The following is a 26,553-nucleotide window of genomic DNA, read 5'->3' on the forward strand; positions in this document are numbered from 1 at the left end:
TACCAAGAACCTAGAAAAAAGCAATCCCACAGCCCCCTTCCTTGCGTTGCTTCTCTGGCTCTCGATCAGCACCTCGGTCCAGTACAGTGAGAAATTACTTAAAATTCTATTCGCTTTACAAAATGTTCTTCTGACCGCAAAGGACCAGCTACGTTACCAGATCCGTACTAGTCTGGATCTTACCCCAAACACCACACAGCCAGCCAATCCTTTAGCATCTAAAACAAAAGGTTTTATTATAAACAAAAAGACAAGAACAGGAGGAGAGATATTAAATAGTCAAAGCACTCAGCTGCATATATCAGTTCTTAGCAGGCTTGAAAGTCCCTCTGGAACGCAACCGCAGCTTGGATGGGTCTATCAGTCCTCGGCTCAAAGCTTCGGTTTTCAGAGAGGTTGCTGCAGAGGTGAGAAGCAGGACTGAAGACAAAACAGAGAAGATGCAGCTGCCTTCTATATCTTTCGCCATGTGGCCTGTTCATCCTCTGTCCCAAACACAAGCTCCCAGCACATGGGCACGGAAAAGCTCTTGGAGTCTCCTGTCCACAGGCTTGTCCCTGCATGTCGACCTGACTCACAGGCGTCACCCCTGACTTCTCTCAGTGGGTTCATTGTACAGCTGATTGCGCTTGATGGACCGTCACGCAGGCAAGACAGTGCAGATGCCAATCGGTCTATGCGTGTCACCCAGCCACACAGTACAGGTTTGATATACAAATATACTGCGCATAATGCATATGTGATACATACATATAAACACGATCATCCCATTTAGCCAGGTATAGCTAAGGCTACATTTTAGTCATGGGTATTTTTAGTAAAAGTCACAGATAGGTGACAGGCAGTAAGCAAAAATGCACAGCTCATGACCCATGACTTTTACTATATACCCCTGACTAAAACTTGTGGGGAGAGGCTTGGGGGGCAGCCCTGGGGGCACCAAAGATGCTGGAGGGACAGCCTGGAGGGTGCCATGGATATTCAAGGGGGGATGGCCCAGGGGGATGCTGGGGGGTACTCAGAGGGGCACGGCCTGGGGGGTGTCACGGGTACTCGGAGGGGCATGGCCCGGGGGGTGCCGCAGGTGCTCAGGTGCAGCGGATGCCTGCGGGGGTTATCTGGATTGGGGCAGGTTCTACCTGGCTCCTGGGAAGCAGCGACCTCCAGCTGCAAGCCCCATGTGCTGCCTCCGCGATGCCCCAGCCCCAGTTCTGCAGCTCCCATTGGCTTCCGGGGGAGCTCCCCCATCAGATAAGTACCACCCACATCCCAATCCCAGCCCTGGGGCCCCCCACACACCCGAATTCCTGCTTCCTGGGAGTGGGGGGGCCAAGACTGCCCCAGCAGCAGCCAGTGCACCTGGCCATGCTTGAGCGGCTCCCAGGCCAAGCACACCAGCTGCTGCAGAAGTCACGGAGGTCACAGAAAGTCACAGAATCCATGACTTCTGTGACTTAATTATAACTGTTCCACAGATACCTTACATGACATATCTTTGTAACATGGGTACCCGTAACTTTATAAACGGTCACCCCTATTCCCTACAGCGTAACATCCTGTGTTCCCAGCTCCCCCCAGCCCTTGCCTTGAGGTTTCCTTCCGGGAAGTTGCCCTCCCTCACCTGGCCCTGAGCCCTGGAGATTAGTCACAGAGGCAACCAAACACCAACGAGAAAGAAGATACCTGGGCCACCCTCCAGGACTTGGCGCTGACCTGGGGTGTGACGGATCTCTCAAGGCCCACGTGCACCTCGCTTCATAGCGCAGAGCCAGCTGATCCTGCCGTCACTCAGCGCAGCAACGCCTCCCGTTGTGAATGTGACTCGAGTGCATGCAGGCAAATGCTGGAATTCAAATCTATGGGATGATGTCACCTTCTCTTCATCCTCATCCTCCTCTCCCAGTCATCGATCCATGGATTTTAAGCCCAGAAGGGACCAACACATCCTGTAGCTGGACCTCCTATAAAACGCAAACCATTAAATTTCATCCTGAGACACCTTTGTGGAGCCCCGTCACTTGTGGTGGCCTGAAGCGTCTTCCAGAAAGGCAGCTGGTCTTGATGCCATTGAAAGCTGGAGAATACTCCGCTTCCCGTGGGAGTGCGTTTACTTTTCTACCATGCGCACTGACCCGTTCCCAGGGAATGAGCCAGAGCATGGTGTCACGGAGTCCCCAGGCGATGCTCTGGAACTGCTCCCCACAAAGCCAGGCAGGACTTTGGGGAGCCTCCTCTCCCTCGGAGCAGACTTGTTCAGGGCAAGAAGCTCACACGTCTTCACCTCCCGGGTCTCTCCTTGGAGCATTCAGCATCCTCTGCCCCTCCGTGGGCTTCCCACAGCGAGCCCACCCAGGCGGGGTCCTGGGGAAGCCACAGGGTTCTGCACCCCCCCCCCTTGCAGTCAGACGTGACTCTTAGCCAGCCAAAAAGAGGTTGATTCAATGACAGGAACAGAGTCTAAAGCAGAGCTTGTAGATACAGCGAACCAGACCCCCTCGGCCGGGTCCGTTCTGGGGGCAGTGAGCCAGACCCCTAGGTCTGCACTTCACTCCTTGTCCCCAGGCAGCTCCAGACTAACCACCCCCTCCCGCCCCTCCTCTCTGCTCAGCTCCTTTCCCGGGCCAGGAGGTCAGCTGACGCCTTTGTCTCCAACAAACACCTTCAGCTGGCACCTTTGCAGGGGAGGGGCCCAGGCCATCCGTTTTGGCTAGGAGACAGAGTGCCCGGCATTTAGGGGCACTGGCCCCTTCCTCTGTAGCAATCACACCCCCTTATCCCACCACCTGGATGCGTAAGAACTGCCTAGGGGACACTGAGGCACCAACACAGTGTTCAGAGCAAACATTAAGAACAGTCCCAGTTCGTCACACATGGCAAGCTTCACTGTGTATGATTGGCATTTGGGGGCATTACATGGATGGATGGATGGATGGATGGATGGATGGATAGAGGGGTGTGTGTGAAGGTGGATGGTAGATGGACAGGGATGCAGGGGTAGATAGACGGACAGATGGTGAGTGTGGCCAGGATATGGTTTAACACCCGGTCTGCCTCTCCCTCAGTGTGAAGAGGACCATGCACATCCGTGGTAACCAAGCTGAGATCTTCCCCAGACACTTTAGCCAAACATACCCTGGTTTGGATTAAAACATCAAATAAGGTTACTAACCACAAAAGGATAGATTGTAAGTGATGATAAGTGAGAGCAAACAGATCAAAGCAGATTGCCTACTAAACAAAACCGCAAACTGAGCTTAACACACTAGGTAGGTAGGATATGAATTAGCAAATTCTCACCCCGAGTGATAAATGGGCCGGCAGATTCTTAAGGCACATGCTGCCTTGGCCGTGCAGCTTTGGGTTTCTCAGGTTTTCAAACACAGGCTAGAATTCCTTTAGCCTCGGCACATCACTTCCCCCCGTTCAGTCTTTGTTCCTCAGGCGTTTCCAAGTGTGGTGTTGCAGGGAGAGTGAGGTCCCCCTATGATGTCATTTACCCGCTTTTGTACCGTTCTTCCCACTCACTGGAAAGCTCTTTGGCTGTGACCTGGGTCAGGCAGTTCCCACTGTGCAGCACTATCTCTGAGAAGTTTCTGTTGTACACAGTTCCTGGGGTAATCCTTGTGCCTGTGCGCATTTCCTCAATAACCCATTTAGCTTGTTGTACTGAAAAGGCTGCTTGTGGGTGTTTTCAACCTCACAGCATGTTTCAGTAACACCTACATAGCCAAACTTCATACCTTCACCTACGACAATGGCACATATAATCCAATGAGGAATTACTGTCTAGCACAGGGGTAGGCAACCTATGGCACGGGTGCCGAAGGCGGCCCGCGAGCTGATTTTCAGTGGCACTCACACTGCCCGGCTCCTGGCCACAGGTCTGGGGGGGGCTCTGCATTTTAATTTAATTTTAAATGAAGCTTCCTAAGCATTTTAAAAATCTTATTTACCTTACATAAAACAATAGTTAAGTTATATATTATAGATTTATAGAAAGAGACCTTCTAAAAATGTTCAGATGTACGACTGGCACGCGAAACCTTAACTTAGAGTGAATGAATGAAGACTTAGCACAGCACTTCTGAAAGATTGCCGACCCCTGGGCTAGTAGATCAAGACTTTTAGAATGATACCTCACAAGGCAGCCTTTGTACAAAACAGATCCTAATTACATGACAGTGGTGAATATTGGGGGGGTCAGGGGGCCACAGTGGGGATAAGGCTGAATGGAAAAACGTATATAGGGATAGATGGGGGTACTGGGGATGGATCGATGGATAGGGGAGTGGACTTTGGTGGGTTAGAGCAGTGGGGGAGCTAGGCGTCAGAAATCCTGGGAGGGAAATGGGAACTAGTGGGTTAGATCAGGGGGGAATGGGAGCCAGGGCTCCTGGGTTCTCTCCCTGGCTCTGGGAGGGGAGTGGGGTCTGATGTGTTAGTGCAGGGGGGGCTGGGAGACAGGACTCCTGGGTTCTCTCCCTGGCTCTGTGAGAAGAGTGAGGTCTAGACAATTAAAGCAGGGAGGGTTGGGAGCCAGGACTCCTGGGTTCTATCCCCAGCTCTGTGAGAAGAGTGGGGTCTAGACAATTAGAGGGGGGAGGGTTGGGAGCCAGGACTCCTGGGTTCTATTCTGGCTTTGGAAGGGGAGCCAGGACTTCTGCTGGAAGCTTGCCCCAAAAGAAGGGCCCCTGGATGGGGAGTTTTTCCCTCTAATTGGATGCCTCGCCCTGATAATTACAGCCTTTCCAGGAAGCTGTTGGGCAAACAAGGCCAGCCAGGCAGAGTTCCAGCTGCCTTCTGATCCTCCAGTGAGGCCTTCCCCAACAGATCCACCATCCCCTGGCTCTTTTCCTACCCAACTGCCATGAATGGGGTTTTGGCCTAGGGGATGGTGGGGTTCATTGAAATCCCTGGCAGGAAATGGCAGGGTTTGCAGCATCTCTGAAAGGTGGGGTCAGGGAAAATTAGCTGGGTTTGTCTCCTCTGGGTCTCATGCAACCAAGCCAGGAAGTGGGAATAGATCCCAAGAGTCCTGGCTCCCAGCTCCCCCAGCCCTGACCCACCAGACCCCATTCCCCTCCCACACCCAGGCAGGGCCAACTCCAGGCCACAGCGCACCAAGCACATGCTTGGGGCGGCATGCTGCTGGGGGCACTCTGCCGGTTGCCGGGAGGGCAGCAGGTGGCTCCGGTGGACCTGCCGCAGGCGTGCCTGCAGAAGGTCCGCTGGTCCCGCGGTTCCGGTGAAGCATCCACAGGCATGCCTGCGGGAGATCCACCGGAGCCGCGGGACTGGCGAGCGGCAGAGCTCCCCTGCGGCGTGCCACTGTGCTTGGCACGGTGAAATTGCTAGAGCCGGCCCTGCACCCAGGGAAAGAACCCAGTTGTCTTGGCTCAAAGCTCCCCCTGCTCTAACCCACCAGACCCCACTCCCCTCCAGGGGCTGGGGAGAGAACCCAGGAGTCCTGACTCCCAGCCCCTCCTGCTCTAACCCACCAGACCCCACTCCCGTCCAGGGGCTGGGGAGAGAACCCAGGAGTCCTGACTCCCAGCCCCTCCTGCTCTAACCCACCAGACCCCACTCCTCTCCAGGAGCTGGGGAATTGCTTAAAAAATCTCTCTTCTGTTGTTTGCTGGATAGCTGCTTAGATGTCTTAGGGATGTCCATTGAGATATTTCTCAGGAGTGACTGGAAGAGCTCTTGTGATCAAGTGATAAATACCTGTTAATAAGAACAACTGGGCATTTTAAACCGTCTGGAAAAAAATCAGTTCTCCTCTAACTTAACTGCTTTCACACCCTTTGTTCCTGCGAGATTGCAACCCTGACAGGTTTCCTGTTTTTCACAGACACTTCCAGAAACCTGCAAGAGTCATCCTGGATTATTGTTACTGCAGCGTAGCAGAGTATAATACGGATAGACTCTGAGTGCTGCCCAAAGGTACTCCGGTGTTTTCCGGCGGTAATACGGATGGACTCTGAGTGCTGCCCAGAGGTACTCCGGTGTTTTCCGGCGGTAATACGGATAGACTCTGAGTGCTGCCCAGAGGTACTCCGGTGTTTTCCGGCAGTAATACGGATAGACTCTGAGTGCTGCCCAGAGGTACTCCGGTGTTTTCCGGCAGTAATACGGATAGACTCTGAGTGCTGCCCAGAGGTACTCCGGTGTTTTCCGGCAGTAATACGGAGAGACTCTGAGTGCTGCCCAGAGGTACTCCGGTGTTTTCCGGCAGTAATACGGAGAGACTCTGAGTGCTGCCCAGAGGTACTCCGGTGTTTTCCGGCAGTAATACGGAGAGACTCTGAGTGCTGCCCAGAGGTACTCCGGTGTTTTCCGGCAGTAATACGGAGAGACTCTGAGTGCTGCCCAGAGGTACTCCGGTGTTTTCCGGCAGTAATACGGAGAGACTCTGAGTGCTGCCCAGAGGTACTCCGGTGTTTTCCGGCAGTAATACGGAGAGACTCTGAGTGCTGCCCAGAGGTACTCCGGTGTTTTCCGGCAGTAATACGGAGAGACTCTGAGTGCTGCCCAGAGGTACTCCGGTGTTTTCCGGCAGTAATACGGAGAGACTCTGAGTGCTGCCCAGAGGTACTCCGGTGTTTTCCGGCAGTAATACGGAGAGACTCTGAGTGCTGCCCAGAGGTACTCCGGTGTTTTCCGGCAGTAATACGGAGAGACTCTGAGTGCTGCCCAGAGGTACTCCGGTATTCCCCAATAATAATAATAGTGCCGGTATTGCATAAAAATACTCTCACTGGAGAACAATTGTAAAATGCTAAAGGACTTTGTAGCCCTGTTGAGAGTATTAAAGTAAGAGTGAACTTACTGCTGTGAAGCAGCAGAGCACAGTTGTACAGTACCAGTGCTTCCCCTGGAGTATTGCTGTAATCTAACAGCACTTATAATAATGCTACTGGAACATTACTTCAAAATACCAGCGGATTATCTATAACCCTCTTAAGAGAAATCCAGCACCTGTGGACTTACTGGAGTTTGGTTAGAAAATACCGGAGTCTTTTGTCTCCGGGATAAGTACCACAGCGCTTGTGACTCTCCTTTTATGAGTCCTACACTAAAGAGGGAGTTTTCGGGAAGTATTGCCGGCATATATTTGTGCAGTATCGAGAATTTGATTGGGCCATTATGGCAGAATACTCAGGTATATTTTATAGCTGTATTAAGAGGACTAAGGTGTTTCGCTGAGCATGGTCATGGCGTACCAGCGTGATCATATGTATGGCAGTAGGATGGAACTAGACTATTTCTTATAGAATACCAGAGTATTTTATGCCCTATTAAGTGCACCATGCTGTTAGGGAACTTACTGGAGTATTAATGTGGAATACCAGAGTATTATTGTTCAGTACTATAATAAAGTAATTGGGGTACCAGATTGTCTTTAGAAAGCCTGTAAAGAATACTACAATACTAGTGAGATTTTGTATGGTACCAGTAATCCAACTGGGGTATTACAAGAGTACTTGTGCATGGTACTACAATAGCTGCACTATTACTCAGGAATACTGAAGTATATTTCGTAGTCCTATTAAGATTACTATCATGCTAGTCATCTTACTGGAGGATTACTTTAAAATATCAGATTACTGTACCTTTTCTGAGCCAGTTTAAAATACCGGACTGAGGCATACCAGAGTACATTTTAAAGATCTAAGAGTATTTCAGTACCAGTGAGCCTGCTGGAGTAAAACTGTAAAATATTAGCGCACCTTTTGCTGCTCTGTTGAGTATTATTGTACCAGTGAGCTTGCTCGGCATTACTGTAAAATACTTGAGTACCCTTTGTGAGAAGTACCACAGTCCTGGCGACAATGCTGGAATGTTACTGTAGAAAACCAGAATACCTTTTGCGGCTCTGTTTGGTATTATTCTACCAGTGAGATTGCTGGACTAGTAGTATAATATACCAGAGTATCTTTCATGGCTGTGTTAAGAGTACCAAACTCCTGGTAATCTTATTACTTAAAATACCAACATACTTTGTAGAGACCTATAAAGAGTGAAAATATGAATGCTCTTACTGGAGTATTCCCATAGCATACAAGAGTACTATTTGCACCTCTGCTGAATATTACTGTATCAGTGAGCATGCTGGAGTATTACCAGAGAATACCAGAGTACTTTTTAATAGTCCTTTTAAGGCTACAATAATATGGATGATCTAACTAGCGTGTTACTGTAATCCACCAGAATACCAACCGCAGTTCTCCTAAGAGTGCCACAGTTCTGGTTTTCTTACTGGAGTATTACAGCAGAATAGCAGGGAATTCTTGGTATCTCTATTAAGAGCATTTATGTTATCAGAGAGCTTGCTAGGCTATTACTCCAACATACCAGAGCACCTTTGGGCGTCATAATTAGAATACTACAGTATTAGCGTTCTTACTGGAAATACCCAAATACCTTTTGTAATCTTAATACCACAGTACTAATATTCTTGCTGGAGTACTACTGTAAAAATACCAGAGTACCTTTTGCAGCTCCATCGCATAGCACCCACCAGTGAGCTTGCAGGAGCATTACTGTGCTATACCAGAGCACCACCTCTAATGAAATAAAATAAAATAACATAACATAACAAGTAATAATAAATCGTAATTAATACTATCACAGTACTTGTATTCTTACTGGAGTATTACTGTGAAGAACCCCAGCACCTTTTTGCAGCTCCATTTATTGATCCTGCACCGGAGGGCCGTGTTACTATTGGCAAGGCATTGCCTCTGACACCTCAGCCCACAAACTGGGGTCACCTGGGGTGCCAGCAGCAGCAAAGGAGGGAGGCCAGGGAAGCCCCAGAGGAAGGAGGAGGAGCAGGAGAGGAGAACTGAGGGAACAATTGGTGCACATCTGGCAAGCGGCAACAGGGATGCTTGGGCAGAAGGAAGGACATGTGCCGACCTCTGCTGAACCTGTTGGTTAACATTCTAGGCAGACTAACTGGCTGGATATAAACCGTGTTGGGGTGCACACCCCTTCCTGGCTGGGTGCATCGCCCGGTGGCCTGGCTGCCTTTCTCTCTCAGGGAGCTTTGGAATCCCCTTTGGATTCAGTGATTGGTGCTGCTAATGAGCAGTATGGAGGAGCGGCGAACCAAGGCCAGCGGGCTGAGCTGGGCAAGGAGAATGGGGTCCCTGGTCCTGCACATTGTGCTGATGGGTGAGAGAGTCCGTCTGTCTGAGTATCAGAGGGGGAGCCGTGTTAGTCTGGGTCTGTAAAAGCAGCAAAGAGTCCTGTGGCACCTTATAGACTAACAGACGTATTGGAGCATGAGCTTTCATGAGTGAATGCCCACTTCGTCCACTGTCTGAGTGATCTGCTTACAGCGAGGGAGTGGGGAGGGAAGAAGCAGGACTCCTGGGTTCTATCTGCCACTCAGGGAGGGGAATAGACTAGGGTCTAGTGGGCTGGAGCTGGGGAGTCAGGACTTCTGAGTTCTACCCCTAGGTCTGGGAGCACAGTCTCATGGGCTAGAGCAGGGGATGCTGGGAGTCAGGACTCCTGGGTTCTATCCCTGGCTCTGGGAGGGGAGTGGGGTCTAGTGGTTAGAGCAGGGGGGACTGGGAGCCAGGACTCCTGGGTTCTCTTCCTGGCTCTGGGAGGGGAGTGGGGTCTAGTGGTTAGAGCAGAGGGGGGCTGGGAGCCAGGACTCCTGGTTCTATTCATAGTTCCCTGAGTCAAGGGTGGGCTGTGTCCTTTGTATCTAAAGTATTCCCTGAACTGTGGCAAATCTGCAGCTTCCTGTTAATTGATGTTGCTGGTGGAGTTGGTCTAACGAACTTACTGCCTTGGCTGAGGGCTAGAGACAGGGTCCTGCCAAGCCTGTTATCCTTGTTCTGGCTTTGTGTCAGCATCAGTCGCTGGTTGCAAAATTGTCATCAGTTTGCAGTATCGGGGGTGTTCAAAGGTTTTGGTTAAAAAACTGCAAAATTCTGGGTCAAGTAATTTGTGATGGAAACATCCATGCTTAAAAAAAACTTGTGATCCCAAAATTGCCACAGTCTGGGTTAAAAAATGCCAAATTCTGGGCAGAAAAAAAATATTTCTGAAGAGGAAAAAAACCAGATCAATCAGTGTAAAAAATATTTTAAAATGCAAAAAGCTGGGCTGAAAGATATTTTCAGAGGGGCAAACATTTGCTCAGAAATACTAAAATTTAGATACCAACAATTGGGATTGAAAGGGGAACTGGTCAAAAAAAATTGGTGGTTTGGGGAAAAAGCAGTAATTTGTCTTTAAAAAACCTACTAAAATCTTGGTTAAAGATTTTGGGGTCAAATACCCAAAAATTGTGGTTGAAAGAGGACCCGGTCCAAAAATGCAAAAAATCCAAGACATTTAGTGGGGAAAAGAAGCCAAGGTTTGTCAAAAAATACTAAATTCTGGGTCAAATGTTTGAGTTGAAAATGTAGCTGGATCCAAAAATGCCATAACCTGGGCTGAACAAAACGGTTTTGTGCAAACATGCAACATGATTTTGGTTAAAATAATGCAAAAAAAAAGTATATATCTATATTGGCACAAAAAATGGGTTAAATTGTAAGAACTGTCCTAAATCTGTATCCATATCAAGCGTGCGCCAGTGTGGTTCATTACATAGGCAATAGAAATCATTTAGTTATTTCTCTGGCCTGTTTCACCTTTTCCTAGCAACCTTTGTATTGAGTTTCATGTCCACCCTTGTCTATGCAATGCCTCCCTAGTTAGAATCACCTGCAGATTTAAGTCAGACTCTGATTAAATGCAAATACTCTGCGGCTGTTCCCCAGCTGCTCTGCCCCAGAGGTGGCTGCATTGCAGCTCTGGGCGAGCCATCCTTGTGGGCCTATTCCTCATCTGCCCTGCCTCAGATGCAGCTGTCTTTTTCTCAGTATCTGCACATCCCTCCCCACATATTTTAAGCCGCTCTCCTAATCAAATGAAGAATCTGGCACAAACTTTTTTATCCCATCACAGACAAACACGAAGAGACAGTTCCTGCTACAAGCTACACAGAATCATGCGCCCCATTTTATAGAGGGGAAAACTGAGCTCCAGAGCAAAGCATGGACTTACCCACGGGGAGTCTTTAGCAAATCTGGGAATACAACCCAGGAGCCCTGGCTCCCACCCCCCTGCTCTAACCCACCAGATCCCACTCCCCTCCCAGAGTCAGGGATAGAACCCAGGAGTCCTGGCTTCCAGGCCCCCATGCTCCAACCCACCAGACCCCACTCCCCTCCCAGAGCTGGCGAGAGAACCCAGGAGTCCTGCCTTTCTCCTGTCCTGAAGGGCTCCAGAATTATGTGAGGGGAGAAAGCTATCCCATTGTCTCTCCTCCGTGTCCCTCAGCTGATGCCCGACCTGCCATACACTCCAGCCGAGCCATGCCAGGCGAACAGCTCTGCTCGCCGGGACCCCAGTGAGGCCGGGCCTGGAAGATAAGGTGGGCACTGTCTTCTCAAGCGCTCATCCCCCGGCCCCAGGCGCAAGCAGCCGGCAGAACTCCACACCTCCGGGGGAGTTTTACAGCTGGGCTGTTTAATTGGTTAATGAGGGACCGCTGTAATTCTTAACGAGCCACTGCCGGGGCAAGCCTGGCAAAAGGCAACGTCATTCATGTGGGTCGTGTGGATGGAGTACACACTGCCAAGGAGTGGGAAGGAGGAGACGTGATGCCATGCTAGATGGGGGGCAGAGATGGGAGAGGGATACCTGAATAGATAGGCCTGTGTGTCTGACCTGGGATGGCAGAGATGGGGGTGGGATCCAGGGTAGATGGGCCCATGGGTCTGATCCGGGGTGACAGGGGTGGGGGCGGGATCCAGGGTAGATGAGCCCATGGGTCTGATCTGGGGTGACAGGGGTGGGGGCGGGATCCAGGGTAGATGGGCCCATGGGTCTGATCCGGGGTGACAGGGGTGGGGGCGGGATCCAGGGTAGATGAGCCCATGGGTCTGACCTGGGCTGACAGGGGTGGGGGCGGGATCCAGGGTAGATGGGCCCATGGGTCTGACCCAGGGTGACAGGGGTGGGGGCGCGATACCAGGGTAGATGGGCCCATGGGTCTGATCTGGGGTGACAGGGGTGGGGGTGGGATCCAGGGTAGATGGGCCCATGGGTCTGATCCGGGGGGACGCCGGGGTGGGGGTGGGATCCAGGGCAGATGGGCCCCATGGGTCTGACCCAGTGGTGACTAGGGGTGGGGGCAGCGATACCAGGGTTATGAATGGGCCCATGGGTCTGGATCCGAGGTGACAAGGGGTTGGGGGCTGCGATACCAGGGTTATAGAGCCCATGGGTCTGGATCTGGGGGTGACAGGGGTTGGGGGTGGGATCGCCAGGGTAAGATGGGCCATGGAGTTCTGATCCGGGGTGAACAGGAGGTGGGGGTAGGGATACAAGGGCAGATGTGGCCCATGGGTTTCTGACTAGTCTGGGGTTGACAGGGGTGGGGGCGCGATAAACCGAGAGGTAGATGGGCCCATGGGTCTGATCCGAGGTGAGCAGGGGTGGGGGGCGCGATTACCAAGGGTAGATGGGCCCATGTGTCTGAACCCGGGGTGACAGGCAAGGTGGAAGCGGGATAAACCAGGGTAGATGGGGCCCATGGGTCCTGATCCGGGGTGACAGGGGTAGGGGGTGGGATCCAGGGGAGATGGGCCCATGGGTTCTGACCTGGGGTGAACAGGAGTGGGGACGGTATCTCAGGGTAGATGGGGGCCAAATGGGTCTATCCGGGGTGGAACAGGGTGGGGGCTCGATACCAAGGGTAGATGGCCCCATGGGTCTGACCTGGGGTTGACAGGGGTGGGGGTGGGATGCCAGGGTAGATGGGCCCATGGGTCTGAACTCCAGGGGTTGACAGGGTGGGGGCAGTGATACCAAGGGTAGATGGGCCCATGGGTCTGACCCAGGGTGACAGGGGTGGGGGCGGGATCACATGGGATGAATGGGCCCATGGGTCCTGAATCTGAGGGTGACAGGGGTGGGGGAGCGATAGCCAAGGCTATATGAGCGCCCATGGGTCTGATCTGGGGTGACAGGGGTGGGGGCGCGATACCAGGGTATATGAGCCCATGGGTCTGATCTGGGGTGACAGGGGTGGGGGCGGGATCCAAGGTAGATGGGCCCATGGGTCTGATCCGGGGTGACAGGGGTGGGGGCACGATACCAGGGTAGATGGGCCCATGGGTCTGACCCAGGGTGACAGGGGTGGGGGCGGGATCCAGGGTAGATGAGCCCATGGGTCTGGCCCAGGGTGACAGGGGTGGGGGCGCAATACCAGGGTAGATGGGCCTGTGGGGCTAATCCGGGGCAGCAGGAAGGTTTAAGGATGCCGGGGTGTGACTAGCCCAAAGACGCTGGGCCGGGCCTGTCGCCAGACCTGTTACGACACGAAGGCAGAACCACATTCCACGGTGCTGGAGCTCCCTGCTTCCATCCTTCACTTCCTTCTCCGTAATCCCGGGTAATTGCCACCCCGTAATTAAACATGGGAGCATGAAACCAGCTGTGATGCATCTTCTCGGATCCCATCCCGGCCCTGGAATGTGGATCTGCCTCTGGGAGCAGCTGGGGAACAGCCCTGGGTCCGAGACCCTCAATCCCAGACCCGTCACAGCGGGGCGAACCTGAGGCAGGGGGCTGCTCAGAGGGTGACCAACATGGTGGGGCTGACTGAGTCTGCCAGGAGCCTGAGCCGATTGCTCAGAGAGGTTCAAACCACCCTGACTGAAACCAACACTGCCTGAGTCTTCAGAGAGCCTGAACCAATTGCTTCAAGAAGCCCAAATCAGAGCTGGGTGGGAAACAGTTTCCTGCCACTCAAATATTTTCCAAACTTTTTTCCCAGCTGAAACTGGGCTCAAACGTCCAAACCCTGATGATATTAAGGAACTGAAAAAAATTTTTTTCCCATATTGGGTCTATCGAAAAGGGGGTTTTTTATTTCCACTTTTTTCTGAACTTTTTTTCTTCCCCTCTCCTCTCCTCCCCCTCCCCCTGCTCATTTCCTTACACTTCAGAATTGAAAATCTGTTTGAAGCAGGAATTTTTCTGTCCAAAAATGTCCAAATCAAACTTTTTGGCCAGCTCAGAAGACCTTTTTTTTCCTCCTGTGGGGTGGAGTAACTGGGGAACAGCCACACATGGATGGCTCAACTGGCACTGAGATGCAGCCACTGCTGGTGTGGGGCAGTTGGAGAACAGCCACACTCAAGACTGCACCAGAATGGCTTGCCTGGTGCTGAGATGCAGACACTTCTAGGGTGGGGCAGCTGAGGAACAGCCACACAGCAGTGCCACAGGGGGGATGACTCACCTGGTGCTGAGATGCAGCCACCTCTGGGGTGGAATTGGGTAACATAGCTGGCCTCTCTGCTGCCCCCTGGTGGTGGATGGGAGAAAGGACCCTTGAGGCTGCTGCATCTAGGCAGACCCCGTGGCTCTCCCTCTAACTCTGTCTTTTTGCATTTCAGGTGCCCAGCAGAGCGAGGCAAACGGAGGTGAGTCTTGAGCCACTCTCAGCAATGCCCACGCCCGGTGCCAGCCCCGCAGCAGTAGAGGTGCCAGGTGTCCGGTTTTCAATTGGAACACCCGGTCAGAAAGGGACCCTTAAAAGTCTGCTTGGCGGCCCAGCGGGGCTAAGGCAGGCTAGTCCCTACCTGTCCTGGCACCGCACTACGCCCTGGAAGTGGCCAGCAGGTCCAGCTCCTAGGCTGGGGGGCCATGGGCTCCATGCGCTGCCCCTGCCCCGAGCACCAGCTCCACACTCCCATTGGCCGGGAACCGCAGCCAATGGGAGCAGCGGGGGCGGTGCCTGTGGGCGAGAGCAGCATGCAGAGCCTGCTGGCCTCCTGCCTAGGAGCCAGACCTGCAGGCCAGTTCTGGGGCAGAGCACGAAGCCAGGACAGGCAGGGACTAGCCTGCTTTGGCCCCGCTGGGCCACTGACCGGTCGCTGCCTGAGGTAAGCCAGTGCCTCAACCCTGAGTCCTAACCCCCTGCCCCAGCCCTGAGCCCCCCCAACCCAGAGACCCCTTCTGCACCCCAAACCCCTTATCCCCGGCCCCACGCCAGAGCCCACACCCCCAGCCCTGAGCCCCCCCACCCCAGAGACCCCTTCTGCACCCTAAACCCGAGCCCAGAGCCCATACCCCTTCCTGCACCCCAACCCACAGCCCTCTTCCACACTCCAAATCCCTTGGCCCCACCCCCCAGCCTGGAGCACCCCAAACCCCTCATCCCCAGCCCCACCCCAGAGCCCAAGCCCAAAGCCCTCGGCCCCGCCTGCCTCCCAACCCCCTGCCTCAACCTGCACCTCCCTCTCACACCTTAAATCCCTAATTTCTGGCCCCACCCTAGAGCCCACACCCCAGTTAGAGCCCTCACCCCCTCCCACACCCCAGCCCCCTTCCCCAGCCCAGTGAAAATGAGTGAGGGTCGGGGCGAGCAAGCCACCAGGGGAGGGGGAATATAGTGAGGAGGGGAGGAGCCTCGGGTTAGGGGCGGGGCCTCAGGGGAGGGGAGGGGCTAAGGTGTTTGATTTTGTGCGATTAGACAGGTGGAGACGCCACCCACCAGACACCAGAGCCGAGCCAGAATCCGACCTCCTGTCCCCTTTCTCCGCAGTCTGTGGGCAGCCTCGCTTGAACCTGAACCGGCTGGTGAAGGGGCAGGACACGGTGCCGGGAGAGTTCCCCTGGCAGGCCAGCATCCAGTGGGGAGGAGCCCACATGTGCGGGGGGTCCCTGATCAATGACGAATGGGTAGTTACGGCCGCTCATTGCTTCTTCCAGTAAGTACGGAGTTCTCCAGCCGCAGCTCTGCCATTGCCCCTCACTCCCGACCCGCAGCCCCTGCTAGCCCAGCCCTGGGCTCCCCCAGCTCTGCCAGTGCCCCTCACTCCTAACCCACAGCCCCTGCTAGCCCAGCCCTGCCCCCCCCAGCTCTGCCGGTGCCCCTCACTCCTGACCTGTCACTGTTGTGTTTCTCTGCACCCAACCAGGGTCCAGAACCTGACCCAGTACCGGGTGGTGCTGGGGGCCCACCAGCTGCTGAAGCCAGGCCCTAACGCGTGCGCCTGCCCGGTCCAGCGCATTATCACCAACCCCCGCTATGCTGGGCAGACTACAAGCGGAGACATTGCCCTGGTCCAACTGGGCCAGCGGCTGAATTTCACTGACTACATCCTGCCCATCTGCCTCCCGGATGCCTCCGTCCACTTCCCCCCGGGCAAAGTCTGCTGGGTGACTGGCTGGGGCCATGTGCGCTCCTGGGGTAGGTCGGGATGGGACACCTGGGTGGGGATGGGTCCTTGGGGTAGGTCTAGGGGAATGCGGGGCCAGAAGGATGGGAAGGAGTGAGATCTGGCAGGGGTCAGACAATCTGGAGTACGAGTGATGGGTGAAAAGAAAGAAAGAAAGAAGGAAAGAAAGTCTGACCCCTAATGTTAAAGGAGGGGACAAAGAGTGAATTGACACATTAAAACAAACGAAAAGGAAGGAAGAGGCCTAACGTTAAGGGGTGGGACGCGCCGAGGGAAGGACAGAGTGTAAAAATGAAAGAATGAGCCCTCGAGTTAAAGACAGGGGGCCTGGCAGAGAAAGAGCCAGTGAGACAATGAATGGAAGAGTGAAAAAAGCCTTGGACTTAAGGGGAGGGCAGCAAAAGAACAAAAGAAAGAGAAAAGGCCAGGAAAAAGAGCGAACGAACCCCTGTGGTTGCAGGAGGGATAGAGAGAGAAGGGAAGAACAAGGAAATGAAGGAAAGAAAGAAATGAACTGTAGAGTAGGAAGGAAGGGAATGGGGGAACAGGGGAGAAAGAAAGAAAGAGAAAAAGAAAAAGAAACTCCTGCATTAGAGGGGGCTTAGAAAGAAAGCGTGGAAGAGCCTTGGATGCAATGGCCGGGCCGCGGGAGAAGAAACGCCGGAGCAGACAAAGGCAGAACGGCAGGGTGCTCTGGGGAGGGCACTTCAGCGCTGCTCCCCAGGGGCCGGGCTGAGCCCAGCGCCTCACCACCAGCTCTTGCCACCCCTTGCAGTGGACCTGCCCTCCCCGCAGACCCTGCAGAAGCTGCAAGTCCCCATCATTGACTCCAAGAAGTGCAGGATCCTGTACCTCACCAACATGCAGAACAGGCTGCCCCACAGGAATATCCAGGATGACATGATCTGTGCCGGTTACGCAGAGGGCATGAGGGACGCCTGCCATGTGAGAGCCCCTGGCCAGAGAACCCAGGAGTCCTGGCTTCCAGCCCCTCCTCATCTCCGCAACTCCCTAGACTCCACTCCCCTCCCAGAGCTGGGGAGAGAACCCAGGAGTCTTGGCTCCCAGCCCCTCCCTGCTCTAACCCACCAGACCCCACTCCCCTCCCAGAGCTGGGGAGAGAACCCAGGAGTCTTGACTCCCAGCTCCACCACTCTAACCCACCAGACCCCACTCCCCTCCCAGAGCTGGGTAGAGAACCCATGAGTCCTGCCTCCCAGCCCAGGGAGCAGGCTTGGGGTGGGTTATAGGCCCAGGATCCCATCACAGAGCAGGTCACAGCTACTAGACAATCCCTTTGCTGCATCACAGGGCAACTGTTATCCACCTGCCAAGCCGCATCCCAGAGGTGGCTGCATTTTAGTGCTGGGCGAGCCATCCCTTTGGAGCACTGCTGTGTGTATCCGGTTGCCCCACCCCAGAGGTGGCTGCATTTCAGAGCTGCCACCTGCAGAGACCCTCCTGACTGAGACTGGGGCTCCATTGTGCCAGGCACTGCACAGACCCCGACCGAGATCAGGGCCCCATTGTGATTAAGGAAGTCCGTGGCATAGCTCAGAATAGACCCCAACCCCCTGTTCCCAGCCCAGTACACTAACCCTTCTCTCTCTCGGCTCTTAGGGTGACTCTGGTGGCCCTATGGCGTGCATTGTGGGTGATGTCTGGGTGCTGGCTGGAATCGTCAGCTGGGGTGAAGGCTGCGCCATCAAAAACCGCCCCGGAGTCTACAGTCGCCTCACTTCCTACCAAAGCTGGATCCGGGAGTATATCCCAAACCTGGAGTTTGTAAAGGAGCCCAAAGGCCGGGAATCCCGTGCTGTGGCAGACATCAAGGGCCAAAAGCACCCTGGCACTGGCTCACCCAGCCAGGCTGCCTCTGTCATTGCCAACACCCTGCTGCTCTTGGCCTGCCTGCTATATCTGATTTAAAACCAAGGTGGGTGGACAGAGAAAAAGAGAGAATTCCCCCACTCCTCTATCAAGCTAGAAGGAAAAGGAAGAAGAAATCTATATTTCTGGTCCAGTCTCCTGTGTTGGCTACCTAAAGGCCCTGGGTTTTAGCATTCCCTTTGGGGAAGTATTTTAAACATTTAAAAACTAAGGAAATTCCCAGCCAAAAAACTTTGTGAAACACTCTAAACGTGTGTACACTCCTCTGCAACTACAGCAAGGGTGCTGTAATCATGGGGGGGTGGTCAACCACTTGTTCTAGATCTCTATCTTCAGGTATATATTTAGGACTAGGGAGTTTAACAAAACAACCTTTGCTGATCATTTCATAAATACACGGGGCCCAGCAAACAGCATCTGTTTTTGCCAGGTGGGCGAGATAACTTGGGAGCAGTCACGGAGGTTTTGGCTGAGGGTGAAGCTAATCAAAAATGTTTTGAATGTTGCTAATTTGACAACAACATGTCAATATTTCTGATTTTGACCAGGTAACAATTGATGAGTATTAATGCCATCGGACAAGGCCCAGGGAAGACCTCATCTGGACTCCTGTGCTCAGTTCTGGGCACCCGAGTTAAAGAAAGTGGGACTCAGAGTTGGATAGGTGCAGAAAAGGTCTTCTGAGACGATGAGGGGATTGGGAAGCCGATCTTCTGAAAAGCGACTCAGAGAGGTTGGCTTTTTTCACCTAGAAAAACCAAGACTGAGAGGGAAACTGAGTTTGTAAATGTAGAAAATTTGAAAATTGCAAAGGTTTGAACATTTGAAAGTTGCACATTTAGATGAGGAAAATAATAGGAAAAATCCTGACATAAATAAATAAAAACGTTTTCAATTCTCCTCTTCCACCACCATCCTCTTTTAACCAGCAATCTGGGTTACAAACCATAAGAACAAGCATTTTGTTTGCTAATTTGAAGTGAAAGTCTCTTTCACTGGGTTGAATGACCCCCTATGTACATTTGAGAGGATATTTCCCGGATTATATTTACAATGGATTAATTGATGGCATTTCTCACACGAACTAAATCTAAAAAATCATAAAACACAGATATTTAAGTACTGAGATCATCTGATGTAGCTTTATGGTGTTTCCTCTCTGGACGGCAAACTGTGAATGAGCTAGAGCTCAGATGTTCTGATATAAAGGAGTAGTCCGGTAGCTGGACACCACATTGATGGATGAATAGAGGTGTGTTGATAAACATGCCAGAATTACAGATATTTGTGGAAATGGTATGAGTTTCCCAGTATTTCAACCATTTAACTTTATTGTGACTTTAAATATTTCAGGCTTTGCCGATGTTTTGTAAGTGAATTGGTTACGGCTTTAACAAAGTTTTTTGTCTGGGAATTTCCTTAGTTTTTGTAATCCACAAAATCTTGATACCGTTGGTTATTATTTTCCGTCTGATCGAGTGTCTGTTTCGCTATCGGAGGTGCGGTAGCTTGTTTCAGTCATGCACAAGATGATGCAGCATTCCGATATATTGCCAGTGGAGCATATGACTTCTTTGGTCCACAGCTGGTTAGCAGATGGAGGTTGCAAACTCCGCCGGCTGCGCCAGTGGGGAAACGTGACCTTCTCAACTGCTGTTAGACTCCTTCGACCTAGCTGCTTGGACAGGGTATTGTGACACTGAAGGCAGAATTTCTGGGACCCTTGGGCCAGAGAGATTAGTCTCAGGGAGTTTGCATTCTTAAATGAAGTTTATAAACTCTGCGTCCTTGGGTTGACGTTCTCAGAAGGTTCCAAACGTGGCAGGCGATAATGGGAACAAATGAGTCTCCTCTCTGTGAGTGCCACTCCAGATCCTTCTCCTCCCTTCTCTAACGAAGGCTCAGATCCTCCAGGGAGCTGAATTTCACTGGGAGCTCGGCATCTAGATACCTTTTCAGGATCTGGGCCTAGGAGTCTGAGCCGAACACCAGATAAGCCAATGGCTCCTCACCATTGATTGAGTCTCCAGCTCCACTAACGGGTGGACAAAGGAATTGTCTCCGTTTGCAGCAAGGGTTGGATATCAGGAAAAACTTTCCAGATCTCAGACTAGTTCAGGACCAGAACGGGCTCCCTGGGGAGGCCCCTACGCTGGAGGTGTTTAAGAACAGGTTGGGCAAAAACCTCTCAGGGAGGGTCTAGGTTGACTTGGCCCTGCCTCAGTGTGGTGGGACTGAAGGAGATGACCCTGTCCGGCCCACTGCTTCTGTGATAGGCACCTCCCACCAAGTGAATTGTTTGTAGAGAGGAGCTGGGTTGTTTCTCCACCCTGGGAGCCCACCTCCGAGCCACCAGCCGCGGCTCGCGGGCCTTTTATGTTGTTTAATGTGCCCAGCGTGCATTCTGGATATGCTCAGGCCTGGATTCTTCTTTCTACGCCAATAAACTCCTTTCAATCCAAATGTGGCCTCTTGGAGCTAATAAGCAACAGAAATAAAGTGCAGCTGGGAGTCCTGTGTTCCAGACATTCGGGAGAAGGGAGGGGGGGATTCCTGCTTTGTTTTTTGGGGGGCTGCCCTTAAAACTGGTCCAATGTGCACGGTAGCTGCAATTCAGAGCAAGCAGAGATGGGACGTGCAACGCAGCCGAGGTGGGGTGTCTCCGTTGGGGAGCAGACAGGCTGGGGACGATCCTGCCCCGGGTGTGGATGGGGGCTGGGGGAGGCGGGCCCTGGCCTCGGTTTAGGGCTGACCTGATGTTCCCTTCATGGAGAAGAGAATTCAGGATCCCCTGGATGCCACCCAGTTCCCTGCTGCTGATCCAGGTGGGGGATGCAAAGCGGGCTAGAAGTGAACACGTGCAGCTGTGCACATCTGGATGTGTGCCACAGACGTGCCTCCCCCTTCCGCTCTCCCTGCAAGGCCCGGAGGTGCTGGAAGGAAGGCAAAAGGGTGGGGTTGGGCGGGTTCAGACAGGACCTCGCTGGGTTACTTCCAGCCCTGGGTGAGCTTGAGGCTCAAGCCAGATGCTGCCTGCTCCCACGGTTGAGCTGAAGGCTGTATTAAAACCAGAGAGGAATTTTAACCCTGTAGAGCCTACGCTTAGGATCCTCTCTTGACCAATAGAATCCAGGCATCCTGGCTCCCAGTCCCCACCCCCAACCCCACTCCCCTCCTAGAGCTGAATGAGAACCCAGGAGTCCTGGCTCCCAGCCCCCCCGCTCTAACCCACTAAACCCCACTCCCCTCCCAGAACTGGGGAGAGAACCCAGACATCCTGGCTCCTAGCCCCGCCTGCTGTAACCACTAGCCCCCCCTCCCAGAGCTGGGGAGAGAACCCAGGCATTCTGAGCCCCAGCTGACCCTTGCACTCCCCAGCAGGCGCCTCTGTCTCCGCCCCCCACCACTGCTGGCCCAGGCCCATTCACACGTGAGCCTGCAAACGGTGAACAATATGTTCACGCCAAGCCACCCGGAGGGCGGGGGTGTCCTAGCTCAGGCCACGGCTGCGATTCCCCCCCCCTCTTTCATTTCCTGCCAGATGTTGTGTTTACACACAGCCCCTGTGCCGTGATTTCTAGCCTGTAAGCTGATCCCCTGCCTTTGGGGGTGTCTGGGGGGCGGGGAGCCGAGCGGAAAAGACGGGAAGACGGGAGCAGAGCTAGCGGTGATCCAGGTCAGCTCCGGCCACACAAGTCAGGGGCTGCAGGCCAGGAGTCGACGGGCAGCACACGGCACCATGGAGGTAACTTGCACCTGGGGCATTGGGTGAGCGGGTTGGAAAGTAGGGGCCGACGGAGCTCAGTGTGAACAGAGCCAGGCCCTGCCGCATGTGGGATCGCACGAGCGCTCTGCCTCTGCCGCTGGGTCTGTCTCGGCTCTGGCCGGTAGCAACGGCTAGAAACCCTCCTTGTCTGGCCAACCATCTTCTACAGAGCCAGCTACTGATCCCCAGCCCCACTTCTCGTCCTTTCTGTCTAGCCATCCCCACGCAGACCCCTGTCTGTCCGCCTAGCTATCCCATAACCTCCTTCTCTTTATCTATCCCATAACCCCCTCCCATCTCCCTAGCCCATAACCTCCTCTTTATCTGTCTAGGCCCATAATCCCCTTCTCTCTACCTATCCCATAACCCCCTTCTCTTTATCTATCCCATAACCCCCTTCCATCTCCCTAGCCCATAACCTCCTCTTTATCTGTCTAGGCCCATAATCCCCTTCTCTCTACCTATCCCATAACCCCCTTCTCTTTATCTATCCCATAACCCCCTCCCATCTCCCTAGCCCATAACCCCCTTCCATCTACCTATCCCATAACCTCCTCTTTATCTTTCTAGGCCCATAATCCCCTTCTCTCTACCTATCCCATAACCCCCTTCTCTTTATCTATCCCATAACCCCCTTCCATCTCCCTAGCCCATAACCACCTTCTCTTCATCTGTCTAGCCCCATAATCTCCTTCTCTCTACCGGTCCCATAACCCCCTTCTCTCTAACTATCCCATAACCCCCTTCTCTTTATCTGTCTAGCCCCATAATCCCCTTCTATCTACCTATCCCATTACCCCTTCCATCTACCTAGCCCATAACCCCCTTCTCTCTACCTATCCAATAACCCCTTTCCATGTCCATATCCCATAACTTAATCTACTTATCCCATAACCCCCTTCTCTTTATCTGTCTAGCCCCGTAATCCCCTTCTCTCTACTTATCACATAACCCCCCTTTTTATCTATCTATCTAGCTACACCCATAATCCCCTTCTATCTATCTATCTATCTATCCCCATATATCCCCCCGCTTTTTTGGTCATTTGAGTTCTGTAATTTCCATATCGGAGTGTTGCTCTTTTAACACTTCCGAAAGCATGTTCCGCACCCCGTCCCAATCGGATTTTGGAAGCTCTTCAGATTCTTAAACCTTGGGTCAAGTGCTGTAGCGATCTTTAGAAATCTCACATTGGTGCCTTCTTTGTGTTTTATCAAATCTGCAGTGACAGTGTTTGTAAATCAAACAACGTGTGCTGGTTCATCATGCGAGACTGCTCTAACATTAAATATGGCAGGATGTGGGTAAAATGCAGCACAGGAGACATACAATTCTCCCCCAAGGAGTTCAGTCACAAATTTAATTCATGCATTATTTTTTTAACGAGGGTAATCAGCATGGAAGCATGTCCTCTGGAATGGTGGCTGAAGCATGAAGGGGCATACGAACGTTTAGCGCAGCTGGCACATAAATACCTTGCAATGCCGGCTACAAAAGTGCCATGCAAACACCTGAGCTCACTTTCAGGTGCCATTGCAAATAATAAGCTGACAGCTTTATCTCCCGTCAATGTAAACAAACTTGTTTGTCTTAGTGATTGGCAGAACAAGAGGTAGGACTGAGTGGACTTGTAGGCTGTGATTTTTTACATTGTTTTGTTTTTGAGTGAAGTTATATCACAAAAAAATATACATTTATAAGTTGCACTTTCATGATAAAGAGATCACACTTCAGTACTTGTATGAGGTGAACTAAAAAATACTATTTCTTTTGTTTGTCATTTTTACAGGGCAAATATTTGTCATGAAAAATAATACTATAAATCAAGCACTGCACACTTTGTACTCTGTATTGTAATTGAAATCATTATATATGAAAATGTAGAAAAACATCCAAAAATATTCAGTAAAGTTCAGCTGGTTGTCTATTGTTTAACAGTGCAATTAAAACTCTGATTAATCCCGACTGATTTTTTTAATTGCAATACATTTTTTGAGTTAATCGCTTGAGTTAACTGCCATTAATCGACAGCCCTAGTTATTTGACCTCTCTATCTGGCCCTGGTGCGACTGCTACATCCAGTTCTGGTGCCCACAATCCAAGAAGGGTGGGTCAGAGAAGAGCCACGAGAATGATGAACGGATTAGAAACCATCCTTAATAGTGAGATACTTCAAGTGCTCAGTCTATTTAGCTTAACAAAGAGACACTCCAGGGGTGACTTGATCCCAGTCCACAGATACCTACATGGGGAACAAGTATTTATTAATGGGATCTTCAATCTAGCCGAGAAAGATCTACCATGATCCAGTGGCTGGACGCTGAAGCTAGACAAATTCTGATGGCAAATGAAGCATCAGTTTTTCACAGGGAGGGGAATTAACCCCTGGGAACTGAACATTTGGAAACTGTGAATTAAAGCAAGGCCATTGGGGTCCAGCCGCCTCCAGGGGAGAACAGGACCCTCCCCACCCCAGAATAAGCAACTGAGTCAGCTGTCTTCAATGTCAATGGACGCCCAGTGGGTCTTTTATGGAAGCGTGTCACGTTCTGAACCGGAGGGGCGTGTGGAGCTCGGTAGCCGGGTGATGGCAATGCCTGGATGCAGGGGTATATGTGACAAAGCTTGTAGCTATACCCATGGTGCAGCGAGTGTCCCAAGTAGATTGAGACCAAAGGGAAAGTTTCAGTCCTTTGGGGGGAATGAACCAGAGAGGAAAAGTCCCAGGGTCTTACTGATCTGGGTGAGCCCCAAAATGTCACCAATTCCCAGGACAAAAGCTTTGTGGGACTATACATTAAATCTCTATGGGGAGGGGGGAATCTGGGGCTCTTCACCCCGTGATCTCAGAGCCAGGAGAGGGTCCGACTCCAGGGTCTCCCATTTTTACTCTAGATGAAGGTCCCTTCCTCACTCGGTGTGTCTCTTTCTCCGGCTGCTACAGGCATCCTGGCTGGTCCAGTTCCTGCTGCTCCTCTTTCTCCTGGCGTGGGCACCCGTGACCGATGGCCAAGCCATCAATGCTCAAGGTAAGTCCCATAACAAGCCCGTTCCCAGCTAAGCGTATCCTGCCCCATCACCCACTAGTGGCCAGGCGGAGCATAAAGGGGCAGGAAGCGCCTGCTGCCCCCTAGAAGAGCGATGTAGTGCTGCTAGAGGCAGAGGTGGAGAATTCGATCCCAGCACAGGACACGTCGGGGAACAGGGACAGGGTCTGGCTAATGTTCTCTCCACTGGGCAGCTCAGCAGAAGTTGTGCGCAGATGACTCCTTTCCCCTGGACTGTGAGGACGTCTACGACCAGGGATCGGAGACGGACGGCGTCTATCTGATCTACCCGTCTGGCCCCAACATCCCCGTGCCAGTCTACTGCGACATGACCACGGACGACGGGAAGTGGACGGTGCGTAGCATCGTTAAGAGCCAGGGGTGTGCCCACCGCCTTGCTCTAACCACCAGACCCCACTCCTTGCCCAGAGCTGGGGAGAGAACCCAGGAGTCCTGGATGGGTCCCCTGCCCCGCTCCCCACTGGAGAGATCTGTCCCTGACTGGCTCAGCCCATAGATCCATTATCCATCGAGGTTTCAGGCCATAAGGGACGTCCTGCTGGACCTAACCCAAAGCCCCTCCCCCAGGTGCCTGACCCCGCTCTCCCTCCGTCATGCCACCAGGTGTTCCAGAAGCGCTTCAATGGCTCGGTCAGCTTCTTCCGGGGCTGGAACGACTATCGGTTCGGGTTCGGCAGGGCCGACAGCGAGTACTGGCTGGGTAGGTGATGGGACGGGGCCCTGGCCCCGCAGCCAGCTGGGTCAACCTCCCCCCACCCGCTCATCCTACCAGTCCTAGCCTCTGCCACGCTGCCCCTCCATCCTTCCATCTCTGTCCTGTCCACTCTTGTCTCATCTATCCTACCATCCACCCCCACATCTCTTCATCCATCCATCCACCCCCACCCACACACCCCTCCAGCCAGCCCCACACACCCATCCATCCACCCCATCCACCTCTATCCATCCATCCACCCCCACCCACACACCCATCCATCCATCCACCCCCACACCCCTCCATCTGCCCCCATATATCTCTTCATCCACCCATCCATCCACCCACTCCCACCTACATACCCCTCCAGCCAGCCCCACACACCCATCCATCCACCCCATCCACCTCTATCCATCCATCCACCCCCACCCACACACCCCTCCAGCCAGCCCCACACACCCATCCATCCACCCCTATCCATCCATCCACCCCCACCCACACACCCATCCATCCATCCACCCCCATACCCCTCCATCCATCCATCTGCCCCCATATATCTCTTCATCCACCCATCCATCCACCGACCCCCACCTACATACCCCTCCAGCCAGCCCCACACACCCATCTATCCACCCCATCCACCTCTATCCATCCATCCACCCCCACCTCATCTAACCTACCATCCACCCCCGTTTATCTCTTCATCCATCCATCCACCCACTCCCACCTACACACCCCTTCAGCCAGCCCCACACACCCATCCATCCATCCACCCCCACCTCATCTAACCTACCATCCACCCCCATTTATCTCTTCATCCATCCATCCACCCACTCCCACCTACACACCCCTCCAGCCAGCCCCACA

At 52.8% G+C, this 26,553-nt stretch overlaps 2 protein-coding genes across 2 annotated transcripts in view; both read left to right on the top strand.

The window, feature by feature from the left end:
• Nucleotides 1-9,098: 9,098 nt before the first annotated feature.
• LOC116816148 (serine protease 27-like) lies at nucleotides 9,099-18,197 on the top strand. The gene is made up of 6 exons (XM_032765168.1): nucleotides 9,099-9,180; nucleotides 14,481-14,507; nucleotides 15,632-15,797; nucleotides 16,008-16,279; nucleotides 17,044-17,213; nucleotides 17,889-18,197. Exons 1-6 carry the CDS (start codon nucleotides 9,099-9,101, stop codon nucleotides 18,195-18,197), a joined length of 1,026 nt encoding a protein of 341 aa, XP_032621059.1.
• Nucleotides 18,198-21,677: 3,480 nt separating this feature from the next.
• MFAP4 (microfibril associated protein 4) overlaps nucleotides 21,678-26,553 on the top strand; it is a 6,810-nt gene continuing 1,934 nt past the window's right edge. Inside the window, exons 1-4 of the mRNA XM_032765174.2 lie at nucleotides 21,678-21,903; nucleotides 24,869-24,953; nucleotides 25,166-25,326; nucleotides 25,596-25,692. Coding sequence (XP_032621065.1) covers nucleotides 21,898-21,903; nucleotides 24,869-24,953; nucleotides 25,166-25,326; nucleotides 25,596-25,692 — 349 coding nt within the window. The 5' untranslated portion in view covers nucleotides 21,678-21,897. The remainder of the gene's footprint in view (nucleotides 21,904-24,868; nucleotides 24,954-25,165; nucleotides 25,327-25,595; nucleotides 25,693-26,553) is intronic.

Source organism: Chelonoidis abingdonii, chromosome 4, assembly GCF_003597395.2.
Source record: "Chelonoidis abingdonii isolate Lonesome George chromosome 4, CheloAbing_2.0, whole genome shotgun sequence".
Taxonomy (NCBI): domain Eukaryota; kingdom Metazoa; phylum Chordata; order Testudines; family Testudinidae; genus Chelonoidis; species Chelonoidis abingdonii.

Coding starts and splice junctions, on each gene's coding strand:
- LOC116816148 (XM_032765168.1), top strand. CDS start 9,099: ATGGAGGAGCGGCGAACCAAGGCCAGCGGGCTGAGCTGGGCAAGGAGA. Junction 9,181..14,480: donor CCTGCACATTGTGCTGATGG/GTGAGAGAGTCC, acceptor TTTGCATTTCAG/GTGCCCAGCAGAGCGAGGCA. Junction 15,798..16,007: donor GCCGCTCATTGCTTCTTCCA/GTAAGTACGGAG, acceptor GCACCCAACCAG/GGTCCAGAACCTGACCCAGT.